This window comes from Dendronephthya gigantea, unplaced genomic scaffold (genome assembly GCF_004324835.1).
Source record: "Dendronephthya gigantea isolate DGI-Jeju-01 unplaced genomic scaffold, DenGig_1.0 000053F, whole genome shotgun sequence".
Classification (NCBI taxonomy): Eukaryota; Metazoa; Cnidaria; class Anthozoa; order Malacalcyonacea; family Nephtheidae; genus Dendronephthya; species Dendronephthya gigantea.
The window spans coordinates 646,876-661,876 of NW_021163063.1; the positions used below are offsets into that span (position 1 = coordinate 646,876).

At 37.2% G+C, this 15,001-nt stretch overlaps 2 protein-coding genes across 2 annotated transcripts; both read left to right on the forward strand.

The window, feature by feature from the left end:
- Nucleotides 1-84: 84 nt before the first annotated feature.
- Nucleotides 85-7,627, forward strand: LOC114529038 (diacylglycerol kinase epsilon-like). Its single transcript, XM_028550764.1, has 7 exons — nt 85-855; nt 1,665-1,808; nt 2,405-2,550; nt 3,102-3,156; nt 6,931-7,044; nt 7,198-7,269; nt 7,505-7,627. Exons 1-7 carry the CDS (start codon nt 106-108, stop codon nt 7,625-7,627), a joined length of 1,404 nt encoding a protein of 467 aa, XP_028406565.1. The 5' UTR covers nt 85-105.
- Nucleotides 7,605-11,729, forward strand: LOC114529192 (beta-scruin-like). Its single transcript, XM_028550960.1, has 3 exons — nt 7,605-7,628; nt 7,767-7,878; nt 8,219-11,729. Exon 3 carries the CDS (start codon nt 9,638-9,640, stop codon nt 11,072-11,074), a length of 1,437 nt encoding a protein of 478 aa, XP_028406761.1. The 5' UTR covers nt 7,605-7,628; nt 7,767-7,878; nt 8,219-9,637; the 3' UTR covers nt 11,075-11,729.
- Nucleotides 11,730-15,001: the final 3,272 nt, after the last annotated feature.

Consider the following 15,001-nt stretch of genomic DNA (forward strand, 5'->3'; position numbering starts at 1 on the left):
CATTTTCCAGAACTCTTGATAGGCGCGAAACCTGTTCGGAGATTGAGAGTGAGTCAACTTCTGAACGATGTTATTTGGCGCAGGTGTATTTTCAAAACATGCAGAATGAACGCTGGAAATATCGAGAAAAGTAGGTTAGAAAATTGCTTGAAAATTGTGGAGGACTTTTTTTACTGGCGCGGAGATCCGTCTCAGATAGCATTCTATTGTCTGCTGTGTTTTGCTGTGTGCTGGATAATCACAAAACTTTGCAGAAGACGTTCAAAAAAAGGTTTGCAAGTCGGTGACCCTCATCGAGGCCACAGATGGAAGCACGCGGACTTCCTTGATAAGCCTACCTATTGTAACTGGTGTAAAATATCAGTTGTGAGAGGAAGTTTTTGCGATACATGTGCACTATCCGTGCATGACTTATGTTTGGATGCTGCCAACAAGAAGCATGCATGCAAGGTTGTGGTATTGTCCAGACGTGCTGCCATGAAACACCATTGGATAAGGGGGAACCTACCCCTGACAAGCGTGTGTGAGGTGTGCAATATGCACTGTGGTACCGAGCCACGCCTTTGCGATCTACGGTGCGTCTGGTGCCAGCGAACGGTTCACGAGAATTGCATCCAGATGGTATCTCGGGACTGTGATTTCGGGAAGTTCCAAACCATGGTGGTGCCACCCTATTGTGTGACGGTTAAGTACGAGAGATGGAAGGGCACCTACCGACGGTATATGGTACGGGAAGTAGATCCACCGAAATTCAAGGATTGGTCACCATTATTGGTGCTGGCGAATCGAAAGAGTGGTGAAAATGAGGGAGAGAGATTGTTGAGAGCTTTCAGAGAATTACTTAACCCAATTCAGGTAATATGATTTGGTGTCAGAGTCTTGAAATTAGCAGCATAAGGCACCAATTGTTGTCTTTATAGTGTTTTGTGTTGTTTATTCATCTCAATGTCATTATTTGTGTTGTTTATTTACCCCAATGTCATTATTTGTGTTGTTTGTTATTCATCTCAATGTCATTATTTGTGTTGTTTATTCATCTCATTGTCATTATTTGTGGTGTTTATTCATCTTAATGTCATTATTTGTGTTGTTTATTCACCTCAATGTCATTATTTGTGTTGTTTATTCACCTCAATGTCATTATTTGTGTTGTTTATTCACCTCAATGTCATCATTTGTGTTTTTTATTCAACTTAATGTCATTATTTATGTTGTTTATTCACCTCAATGCTGTTCTGCCCATCAGTTATTCCCATGACAATGTGAGTAAAGAGTTTTTTTCATCAAAAACACTAGTTCATATTCATTTAATGGCATAGCAAATCTACATGTTGTTAAATATTCAGACAACACAGCATATTTCAAACAGTACAGAACTTCAAAATGTAAACAAACAATAATTTGTTTACATACAGACTTAAGTGCCACTTTAAGTTTTGCGTGCTAGCTAAACTGATAACTTAAATCATAATATGAACACCACATGTATTTGTTATATGCCGAGATTGGTAAAACTGTTTTTAAAATTTGCAAATACAGTGAGAACAAATGTATCACCAACTGATAAAAAATGATGTTTGGAATTTAAAAGCTTATAATTGCACTGATGAAGGCCCAGGTTGCACTTAGATACCTCCAATTTTGACTGTTAGTTTGACTTTCAGGTGGTTGACCTGATAGATGTCTCTCCAGAATCAGCTTTGGAGTTTTGTGAACTGCTGCCGCACCATCGCTGTCGAATATTGATTTGTGGAGGCGATGGTACAGTTGGTTGGGTGCTGGGCGCCCTGGATTCTGCAAATATAAAAGTAAGATTTTAAAAATAGACCACTTGTCTGTGACATCACTTGATCATGACGAGCGTCGTAACTCTGGGGTGAAACACAATAAATTCACTAGTACTTACTTTGACTCTTTAAAAGCACCTGCCTTGTACAAACTTAGATATGGCAAAGACATGTTTAATTTGCATTTGCTGCCCTTCACAACCTTTGACAGATTTAAAAACTACAACATTTTCCCTTCAAAATGGGGATGCTGCAAGTGGTCTATATGATGAATTTTGTTTCTTAGTTTTCATGATATATTGTATCATGCAAGGGTTGATGGTTTGTTTTAGGTTTCAGATATTTAATGCCAGTTAATAGATTAATTTAGACTCTTAGTCAATTTCCCTTGAGTATATAGTTTAATGACCAAAAAATCTCTTTAACATTCGTCAACTTTCATTGATCAGCTTTTGTCAGAGTTGATGTGAGTTTTTCTCTTATTTTTAAATCTGCAAACTTTAACAAGCTCCTGATCTGTGCAATTTTGCACATTCTCGTCTCATTATCATTCCACTCAGCCTTGTCTGATCAAGAGCTTCAAAATTTATATCTTGCAAAATTGTGCACCACTATAGATCCCACCATATGTAGCAGTGCTTCCCCTGGGGACTGGTAATGACCTCGCCCGAGTGCTGGGGTGGGGCAGTGGTTATACTGGAGTTCAAAGTATGGGTGAAATCTTGGAAAAGGTTGAAAATGCAATGCCATCTGCTTTGGACAGGTAATTGGTTTGTTATCAAAAATTACTTATAAAATATATATACACTTTACTTAGCTCTTTATTCATTTTTTACCTGAGAGTGGCTTTGATTTTGACTGTCTGACTATCCTAGCATTTGTGGTGGGTTTGGTTATATTACTGTATTTTATACAATTGGTTTTTGTAATGCTTGTTATTGTCTCCTGTTTTGATAACCATTGACTGAGCTGCACATCCATACTGTATTCATTACCATGGATCTTAGTTTGGGGTGGTTGTGGTTGGGCTTCCCCTGGAAAGTGTAAAATTTGGACTCCCTCCGTCCCTCGGATGCAATTGTTTCTGTGTTTTGCATTGGTGATATTTTTTATTATTTTCAAAAGAACTATTGTGCCTTCACCCATGAAAAACACATGATATAAATAAATCTATAGGAGACTAGAAATTATAAATACACAAATCATTTGAAAATTCATTCAATCAATCAATCAAGTTAGTTTTGATTCAAACTTATAATAATATTGAACAGAGGTTAGAGTTTTTGAAGAGCTAGATTTTCTACTTTATAACAGATGGAAGATTACGATAGACACATACACGTATTTTCACGTGCCAAAACCAAGAAAGGTTTGTATAAATTTCATACAAATATTTTTTAAAATTCAATCATAGAATTTAAGTTATAACAACTTCCACTTTTGCAGAAAAAATTCATGAAAATCATATTTTCAAAGGCTTCACTTCAAAAGCAATACCTCGCAGGCAGGCAAAATAACCAGTGCTCATCTGCCTCATCACATAGCTAAAATTTGTTTTCGAGTTTGTTTTTGTGATACATAACCGATTAAAATTCAAAAATAGTTGTGTTTTCTTCGAATCCAGTCATTTTTTCCATTAATCCCCATAATGGAAAATTCAATTCGATGAAATCCTCGTAGCGTCGAATAAAAAAAACTTGTGATATGAAATAAGTTTTTATAATCCGTGATATGTATGTAACAGTACACCACAAGAATGCTGATGAAGTAATCTTTGCGTGTTACATAATCAGGGCTCTCACCCAAAACGGGGAAATTGGTGGATTTTTGGGGAGCGATCTGGGGGGGAGTAACTTTTTCGGGGAAATTGCTGTATATTCTTACATTTATATAAGATTCATTGCACACTTTCGCCAGTAGAGTGTTTACTGAATAAAATTAGCCGACAATAAAATCATTAAAATGCGTATGTTTTGATTAGCCAGTTCTAATGAGTTGACGGTTGAAATATTTTTAAAACTGTCACTCAAATCATCCCTGCATATTCAATCAGAACATAATGTTGATTAGGCCAGAACGTAACGTTGAGTAGGGAAGAACGTCACGTTGACTGCTAGCAAACAACGATAAAAATTCGGCGCGCGGCGCGTTTGATTGCAAATAGCAGCATGATCATTTTGGTCTAATTAGTCACATGTGGCCGATTAAAGTTCTACGTTATTTATGTCTAAGGAATTCATCGGAAATGTGGGGAAATTTTGAGAAATTTTTGAGGAATTCATCAATTTCGTTGTGAGAGCCCTGTACATAATTTTGGGGAAACCGGAAGTGCTTTATTTAGTATTATCTCAAAACGAAAGTAGGATGGTTTGAATTTGTCTGCCAATTTACTCGATTTTTCTTCGCTAAAATGTAGATAAATCATATCAGTGATAATTTGTTTTCACAATGTAACGCCAAGACTGTATTATGAGTTTTAAAGAATGGCTTGTTGCCCAACAGAAGTGAAATATGGCTACGACGACAGCAGGTTTGAGAAAGATGTTGACGAACATTTTCATTGTTCAATCTGTTTCAATGTCCTCAAGGAACCAAGGTCTTGTAGAAATAATGAACATATGTTTTGTCTCGACTGTATCACTGAACATTTGAATGTTAACTGTCAAACTTGTCCCGAATGTAATGAAGATTTGAGTGTCGACACGCTTCGTCGACCGCGGGTATTGAATAATTATTTATCAAAGCTGAAGATTAATTGTGATTACGCCAGTCGTGGTTGTCCAGAGTTCGTCTGTGTTGAAGATCTCACAACTCATGTTGCGAATTGCGGCTTTGCTCCTGTGTCGTGTTCGAACGAAAATTGTGGTGCGAAGATTAACAAGAAAGACAAGGTTCGTCATGAGACTGTAGAGTGTGAATATAGGACGGTGAAATGTCATGACTGTGGACAGATACGAGAGGATGTGGGAGCGCTGAGGGAAAGTTTGGTTGAACTTGATCGAAAAGTGAAAGCAGTTGGTGGAAATGTGCAAAGTTGTCAGGTAAAGTTGGATCGAAAAGTGGAAGCAGTTGGTGGAAAGGTGCAAAGTTGTCAGGTGGAGTTGGATCAAAAAGTGGAAGCAGCGAATGGAAAATTAATAGAGGAATTTAATGTGAAAATGGAAGCATCAAGGGCAAAAACAATGAACGAAGTCGCAGAAGTTAAGAAGGAAGTCAAAGATGTGAAAGAAAATCTTTCCAAAGTGAACAAAGATGTGCAAGAAGTGAAAGTTATGATGAGTCAAATCTTAGAGAGGTTTAATATTCTTGAATTGTCGAGGAAACCGACATCTCCGACTGAGGGAATGTTGAACACACCAAGAGAGGGCATTTTGATTGCAGGGGGCGGAGAGACTTCCGATAAGACTATAAAAACTACAGAAATATTTTCCTGGGAGAAAAATGGCTGGTTTGAGATGTCATCAATGCACGAGGAGCATATAGGGGCTTCATCTTTCATTTATGATGATCGGGTGTTCATTGTTGGGGGATATCCCTGTAGTACAATCAAGACCTTGGATGTCAATGATTTTCCACTGGAATGGACGATATTTCCTGGAAAGCTTCCTTATGACTGTAATAATCATCAAACTGTTGTTTACCAACAGTGTGTTTTTCACATTGGTGGTTATGATTATAAAAAAAAACGGTATTCCGACGTGATTAGTGAATTGGAACTTACCTCACCTTGCACTTTGAAAGAGTTGTGCCTAATGCCTGAGCCACGAGATTGCCATCGCGCTGAGGTAGTTGGAGATAAAATATTGATTTTAGGTGGGCAAGAGAATATTTTTTTTTCTATGGACAGTGTTATAGAGTTTGATCCAAAGAGGAATAAGTGTAGAAAGATGCCACCATTACCTCGTCCGTTAGCGAAAATGGCAACAGTTCCCTGGAGAGATCAAGTAGTTGTTATTGGAGGTTGGGACGTGAACACCGGAGTTCTGAATGATGTTTTCATGTATGACTGCAAGACGGGCAAGATCACAGTCTTACCATCCATGTTGAAGAAGAGAGGAGGATGTTGTGCGGTTATTACTGGAAACACAATTGTCGTCATGGGAGGTTTGAATGAGAAAGGTGACACGCTTAATTCAGTGGAGTGTTTTACAATGGGAGATTCCACATGGAAATATCTTCCGAACATGAATAAAGCCAGGCGCAGGGCAGTTGCTGAAGTTTTGCCACGCCAAAGAAAATATGTGTAAGATTGACATTAGCGACAGGTCATTGGCGACTGTTAGCATGAACAATAAATACAAGATGAAACGAAGCCAGATCAAGAACTGTAGTTGTGAACAATGAGTGTAATTATGAATTTGTTACATAACAATATGTTTTATAAATGGTGAATTGCTTTTAAAACTAGAAATAGCATAATAAATTTCGTCTTACAAATTAATTGCTTTTAGCTATTTTTTGTTTAAATGTTCCTTTATTTCTGTATTAAACCAGGAAAAAGAAATAATTTTAGACAAATATGTTAGCGATAACAAATTTATTGAAGAACGACGTTTCGAAGTCATCTTGACCTCATTTTCAAGTTCAAATGATTGCAGAAAATGGTTGACTTAATTATGAATAGCGTTTACAAATTGCGCAAGCAAATAAATTTGTCATTATGTGACAGTTAAACGTTCTTAGTTCTCTAATTATATAATTAGTATAATTTAACATGCAAATTGTCTGACAAACAGCAAACAAACAAACAACAACAACAAAAAACATCACAATGAACAAGTATTCTAACAGAAATTGTTAGCTAAATAGTTTCGGGCATATAAAAAAATAAAAAAATAATTAAAAAAAATAATTTGATGATAGTTTTAAGAAGCATATGTTAGGCCCAGATAATTTCACCACAAAGGCAAACTGTGGCTGAGCTATTATTACGCATGCAATTTTTCATTTCCATTTTATTTTTGAGAAAATCATCGATTATCTGTCCTTGATTTACCCTTACGAGCCCAAGCTATCTCTAAATATAGTTCTACTCACACGTGATAACAATCTCGCAATCAATCTCTGGTGATTGTGCATTTGCTCGCAAATCAGATCAGAGCGATCGCACAATGAACTGTATGTTTGTGACCTTACATTTTAGGTGTTTAAAATGAATAGTTATTTTTCCGTTGGATGCGATGCTACGGTCGTCTTAAAATTTCACAAACATCGTGAACAACAACCGTCGCTTTTTAGCAGCCGCTTGTTTAACAAGGTAAGAAAATTATCAAAAAATATTGTGAGCGTTGTTTTGTTCAATAAACTGTATTCTTTTGTATTTCTGCGAAATGACTGAATTCGTTATTAATTTTGTACGTTTTTTTATGGAAACGTGTTATTATTAAGTTTTGAATCTTTTTCTTTTAAGGCAATTTACTTTAGTTACGGAGTAAATGAAGTTTTAGAAGCTAATTGTAAAAATTTGCAAGAAAAGATTCAGGTATACTATGTTTCAACTACTGCTCTTGTTCAATTTGCTGTTTTTGTTCGTTGTTTGTTTTTATTGGTGTTGTTGCTGTGCTTACCGTTTTTTCATGTTTTTTTTTCCTCTTATTAACACTGAACTACCTGTCTGTAATACACTTTTAATGCTTTATCTCTGCTTCTATTCTTTCTGTTTGACTCGAATTTATTAGTTATATATAGCCTCATTGAGTTTCACTTTTTATGTTCAGCTGGAAATGGATGGCAAGGTGGTTGAACTGCCTGAATTGGAAGGAATAGTTGTTTTAAATATTACAGCTGGTGCGCTGGTGTTCATGATTTCTGGTAATGTGAAGATGACCTACCCCCCGTAAGGTATGGTTCTGGCATGTATCTCTTCAGAATATAAATAAATACGACATTTCAAGCATGGGTACTTTTAAATTTCCATTCACCATCAATCAAAGGTGTATTTATGCATAATTTTTAATACACAAGATTATTCGTATCCAGTTTTAGCGATGGTAAACTTGAAGTCTGTGGTCTCTACTCGTCCTTTCATATCGCCAGAATGCATGTCAATCTGGCGGATCCATTATTACTTGGTCAAGCCCATGAAGTGAAGGTATATTATCACGTACCCATTCATTTGAAGTTTGATCACAGAAACTCCCAGATTACATGTAACCTCAGCCTAAACACGTATTCTACCCAAATCAACCTACGACCTTAAGTTGTTTTACAAAGACAAAACCTAGCCACTGATCTCTATAAAATAGCTGGATGTATCCTTGATGTTTTTCAATATGGCGTTTCGGTATGATCAACCATAACAGAATATATGCTCGTCTGTTAGCTTTATTATAATTTGCCTAAAATTTCTCGGTCGGGGAATTCTAATATGCAACGAGTCAATATGTAACGAGTGAATCATATTTATTACGCGCCAATATTTTTTAATGTAGATAACTGTGAAAGAAAAACGGAAGTTACCCATGCAGATTGACGGCGAGCCCTGGGAACAAGGGCCAAGTGTTGTCACGATATCTCATCTCAATCAAACGATGATGTTAACCAGTGATATACCCTTGTGATGAAACCTTCGCGCGGATAAGTATAGTGAGATTAGGGCTTAGTCAGTGTAGGGAAGTTATGAACAGCTTGCTTACAAGTGATTGGCTTTGGCTTGGGTTGTGATTTGGGTAAAACCAGTGAACTCTATATGAATTGGAACGGTAACTCGTTCGCCATCTTCGAAACCAATTTGAAGCCGAATTAAGCACCAGTGCCAGTCCCTTTCTATTGTTTTTATCTTCACGGTCGACGGTCGTGCTGGCAAAAACAATAGAAAGAGACTAGCACTGGTACCCAATTCGGATTGACATTTTAGTTAAACTTACAGGGAAATATTTCAATGCGATTAGCGTGTAAGTGCATGCCATATTAATTCACCCAAAGACTTTGCTCAAGGAAGCCAAGGTCTTGGTCCAAGATCATCGAACAATTTTCTCTTTCAAATTATTTCGACATAAATTCACGATGTCGGATGTACAACAATCCCAGTTTCGTACCCAGGCGCTTTAATCGTAAAATATATAACGTTGCATTCAGGTCTTATATAGAGGTCAGCTGAAAGTGGTGCTCGGGGTGGTTTCCTGGGTACGAGGATTCAACAATCCCCATCGCATTTAGATAGTAATTTCATACACATCAGTTGTAAATAATCATCGTCTTAAAGTTCACCGCAAACATCTTATTTAATAATTATCAATTGATAGTGACGATATTTAATCACATCAACACGATAGAAATAATAAAGCTAACCTGTCTATTTGAAATCCGTGGATCGATCCAGTCCGATCCAACATCCATTTAATCTAACCCGGTCTATTCATGTTATCCGAGATCAGTGGGTTAATCCAGTTAATTATGACCTCTGACCGAGATCAACGATTCTCGAGATTATGTATTCACTTTGGCTAAGTGAAGCCTGTTTTTTCAACTTCAACTTTAATGTAGCGAAGCGTAGTGTGTTTCCTGGGCACTCAGCTAGAAATAATGACTTTAAAACAAAGAAAAACGTTTCGCTACAAGTCGAACATATCAAGTCATGTTTTGGTCATGTGTGTCATTTCATCTCGTATGTAGCATGACGTATTTCCTCTTCGTTCTTATTGATAACTAAAAATAGTTAAAATACACGGAAAAGATTATATTTTAATAACATCGAACAATATTGTGCGAATCGAAAGTGCAAGGGTTTTAAAAACATCGCCTGTTTCTGCTTTTTGTTATCTTCTGCATTATGTAAGATAATTCATTTATTTGTTTAATTAACTGTTCTCACAATGTAAAGTCCTGCAATCTATCGTTAGCTTTGAAGAATGGCTTATTGCCTGACAGAAGTTAAATATGGCTACGACGACAGCAGGTTTGAGACAGGTGTTGACGATCATTTTCATTGTTCAATTTGCTACAATGTCCTCAAGGAACCAAGGTCTTGTAGAAATAATGAACATATGTTTTGTCTCGACTGTATCACTGAACATTTGAATGTTAACTCTCAAACTTGTCCTGAATGTAATGAGGATTTGAGTGTCGATACGCTTCGTCGACCGCGGGTATTGAATAATTATTTATCAAAGCTGAAGATTAATTGTGATCACGCCAGTCGTGGTTGTCCAGAGTTTGTCTGTGTTGAAGATCTCACAACTCATGTTGGGAATTGCGGCTTTGCTCCTGTGTCGTGTTCGAACGAAAATTGTGGTGCGAAGATTAACAAGAAAGACAAGGTTCGTCATGAGACTGTAGAGTGTGAATATAGGACGGTGAAATGTCATGACTGTGGACAGATACGAGAAGATATGCTTGATATGAGAGGAAGTTTAGTAGAACTAGACCAAAAAGTGGAAACAGGAATGTCAACCGTTGTGGGAAATATGAAAGGAAGCTTTGTAGAATTAGATCAAAAACTGGAAGCATCAAATACGGAAACGAGGAACAGTTTAGACCAGATAACTTGGGATCATCAAGAAATTAAGAAAGAAGTTCAAGACGTGAAAGAAGATCTTGACAAAGTGAAGAAAGACATGAACGAAATGAAAGACATGATGAGTCAAATCTTAGAGAAGCTCGATATCCTGGAACTGCCAAAGAAACCGGCGCCGTCGCCAGCTGAAGGAGTAGTTTTGGATACCCCAAGACAGGACATTTTGATTGCTGGTGGATTTGGGTCGACGCAGGAAACTGGCAAATCTACGGAGATCTATTTCTGGGAGAAGAATGGTTGGTTTGAGGCGTCAGCAATGAATGAGGATCATATACGAGCTTCATCTTTCATTTATTATGATCAATTGTTTATAGTGGGTGGAGAGAATGGTAGTACAATCGAGACGATGGATCTCAACGAATTACCATTGAAATGGAAAAAATTTCCAGGAAAGCTTCCTTATGACTGCGCTGATCACCAAACTGTTGTTTACAAACGGCGTATCTTTTACATTGGTGGTTATGATCGTGACGAGAAGAAATGCTTGAGTGTGATCAGCGAATCCTCAATTATCTCACCCTGTTGTATCAAAAAGCTGTGCAAAATGCCTCAGCCGCGACAGTGTCACCGCGCTGAGCTGGTTGAAGACAAGCTGCAGATTTTTGGTGGGGAAAATGATAGCGTTGGTGCTTTCGACAGTGTGTTAGAGTATGACCCGAAGAAGAATAAGTGTGGAAAGAAGCCACCATTACATCGTCCGCTGACGAAAATGGCAACGGTTCCGTGGAGAGATCAAGTAGTTGTTATTGGAGGTTGTGACGAAAAAGGGTAAGTTCTGAATGATGTTTTTATGTATGACTGCAAGACGGGCAACATCACAGTCTTACCATCCATGTTGGAGAAGAGATATATTAGCTGTGCAGTCATTACTGGGAACATGATTTTTGTGGTGGGAGGCGTTAACGAGAAACGAAAAGCCCTGAATTCGGCGGAGTGTTTTACGATGGGAGATCCCACATGGAAATATCTTCCTGCAATGAATAAAGCCAGGCGAAACGCTGTTGCAGCAGTTTTACCACCTCAAAGAAAATACCTGTAGTATTGACATTAGTAAGACGTCGTGTAAGATTATTAACATGAACAATGATTAAGGCAGAAAGAAATGAAGTCAGATGGAAAGCTGCAGTTATCTTTCCTGCAGAAAAAGTGTAACTTTCCAGCGATTATTGCTGCGATTTTCTTCTTTTGGTAGATGTGAACGAGTAATTAGTTACGAATGCTCTCGTGTATAAAAGTTCTTATTTGAAAATCAGTAACTAATTCACTCGTTCACATCTGTCAAAAGAAGAAATTCGAGCAGCAAAAATTGCAAGTGTAAACGGGCCTTAAGGTGTGGTCCTGATTTCGTTCAGGAAGATTTAATTAGATCGAACTTGTCTGTATACGTTAATATCCTATCCTCAGTTTTTACAATAAATCGTAGCAAATTTTGGAGAATTGCAATTTTTCGAATGATCTTATTTTTGTTTTTGACTATCCGCCACTTTAGGGGATGCAAATTTTTCTAGTGGGAAGGAGGGGAAAGGGTTAGGCTGCCAATTTTCTGAGAGCTAAATTTCAACCAAGTATAGAATTAGAATGAGGTCGATAGTTCTTCTAAAATGCATTCTTTAGGCCAGATTATTCGACCAAAACTCCAAAAGTTATGTTTTTTCATATTTTCATTCATATTTTCATATTTTTTATATTTTTTTAAAGCATAAATTTTTTCTTTTTTAAAATTGGCCGGCATTTTTTGCAGGAATATTAGGGCGCAGTGATTAAATGTTTTAATTTTTTTAATGCTGATTCAAGGCCGTGAATGAATTATTAAGGCAATGAATTATTAAGCAAATTTATACCACCGGAAGTCATCTAATCATGCATGTTTAGATTAAAAATGCGACCTGCTGGCAGAGGTATGCGGCTCAACTGTTTTTATAGTTTGGTAGTGCTTTCGTACAAAGACAGTCCCAGCGTTTTAAATCGCATGATTTCATCTTCCAAGTATTTTGAATAATCAAGCTTTTGTTATCGCAAAACGAAACATCGTTAAACGAAACAACAACGCTATCACCAAAGAACTCATAAGGCTCGACTCATTTTTGATTTGAATTTATCTTCGTTATAGTGTAAGATATTTGGTAATCTGTTCTTAAAATGTAACGCGAAGAATCTACTGTGAGTTGTAAAGAATGGCTTGTTGCCCAACAGAAGTGAAATATGGCTACGACGACAGCAGGTTTGAGAAAGATGTTGACGAACATTTTCATTGTTCAATCTGTTTCAATGTCCTCAAGGAACCAAGGTCTTGTAGAAATAATGAACATATGTTTTGTCTCGACTGTATCACTGAACATTTGAATGTTAACTGTCAAACTTGTCCCGAATGTAATGAAGATTTGAGTGTCGACACGCTTCGTCGACCGCGGGTATTGAATAATTATTTATCAAAGCTGAAGATTAATTGTGATCACGCCAGTCGTGGTTGTCCAGAGTTCGTCTGTGTTGAAGATCTCACAACTCATGTTGCGAATTGCGGCTTTGCTCCTGTGTCGTGTTCGAACGAAAATTGTGGTGCGAAGATTAACAAGAAAGACAAGGTTCGTCATGAGACTATAGAGTGTGAATATAGGACGGTGAAATGTCATGACTGTGGACAGATACGAGAGGATGAGGGAGCGCTGAGGGAAAGTTTGATTGAACTTGATCGAAAAGTGAAAGCAGTTGGTGGAAATGTGCAAAGTTGTCAGGTAAAGTTGGATCGAAAAGTGGAAGCAGTTGGTGGAAAGGTGCAAAGTTGTCAGGTGGAGTTGGATCAAAAAGTGGAAGCAGCGAATGGAAAATTAATAGAGGAATTTAATGTGAAAATGGAAGCATCAAGGGCAAAAACAATGAACGAAGTCGCAGAAGTTAAGAAGGAAGTCAAAGATGTGAAAGAAAATCTTTCCAAAGTGAACAAAGATGTGCAAGAAGTGAAAGTTATGATGAGTCAAATCTTAGAGAGGTTTAATATTCTTGAATTGTCGAGGAAACCGACATCTCCGACTGAGGGAATGTTGAACACACCAAGAGAGGGCATTTTGATTGCAGGGGGCGGAGAGACTTCCGATAAGACTATAAAAACTACAGAAATATTTTCCTGGGAGAAAAATGGCTGGTTTAAGATGTCATCAATGCACGAGGAGCATATAGGGGCTTCATCTTTCATTTATGATGATCGGGTGTTCATTGTTGGGGGATATCCCTGTAGTACAATCAAGACCTTGGATGTCAATGATTTTCCACTGGAATGGACGATATTTCCTGGAAAGCTTCCTTATGACTGTAATAATCATCAAACTGTTGTTTACCAACAGTGTGTCTTTCACATTGGTGGTTATGATTATAACAAACACCGGTATTCCAACGTGATTAGTGAATTGGAACTTACCTCACCTTGCACTATGAAAGAGTTGTGCCAAATGCCTGAGCCACGAGTTTGCCATTGCGCTGAGGTAGTTGGCGATAAAATATTGATTTTAGGTGGGCAAGCGAATATTTTTTCTTCTATGGACAGTGTTATAGAGTTTGATCCAAAGAAGAATAAGTGTAGAAAGATGCCACCATTACCTCGTCCGTTAGCGAAAATGGCAACAGTTCCCTGGAGAGATCAAGTAGTTGTTATTGGAGGTTATGATGAGAAAGTCAAAGTTCTGAATGATGTTTTTATGTATGACTGCAAGACGGGAAAGACCAAAATCTTACCATCCATGTTGAAGAAGAGATGGGGATGTTGTGCAGTTATTACTGGAAACACAATTGTCGTCATGGGAGGTGTGAATGAGAAACATGAGACGCTTAATTCAGTTGAGTGTTTTACAATGGGAGATTCCACATGGAAATATCTTCCGGACATGAATAAAGCCAGGCGCAGTGCAGTTGCTGAAGTTTTGCCACGCCAAAGAAAATATGTGTAAGATTGCCATTAGCAAAAGGTCATTGGCGACTGTTAGCATGAACAATAAATACAAGATGAAACGAAGCCAGATGAAGAACTACCGTGTGTACAATTTGTGTAATTATGAATTTGTTACATAACAATATGTTTTGTTAATGGTGAATTGCTTTTAAAACTAGAAATAGCATAATAAATTTCGTCTTACAAATTAATTGCTTTTAGCTATTTTTTGTTTAAATGTTCCTTTATTTCTGTATTAAACCAGGTAAAAGAAATAATTTTAGACAAATATGTTAGCGATAACAAATTTATTGAAGAACGACGTTTCGAAGTCATCTGACCTCATTTTCACATGCAAATTTAACATGCAAATTGTCTGACAAACAGCAAACAAACAAACAACAACAAAAAAAACATCAGAATGAACAAGTATTCTAACAGAAATTGTTAGCTAAATAGTTTCGGGCATATAAATAAATAAAAAATAAATAAAAAAAATAATTAAAAAAAATAATTTGATGATAGTTTTAAGAAGCATATGTTAGGCCCAGATAATTTCACCACAAAGGCAAACTGTGGCTGAGCTATTATTACGCATACAATTTTTCATTTTATTTTTGAGAAAATCATCGATTATCTGTCCTTGATTTACCCTTACGAGCCCAAGCTATCTCTAAATATAGTTCTACTCACACATGATAACAATCTCGCAATCAATCTCTGGTGATTGTGCATTTGCTTGCAAATCAGATCAAAGCGATCGCACAGTGAATTGTATGT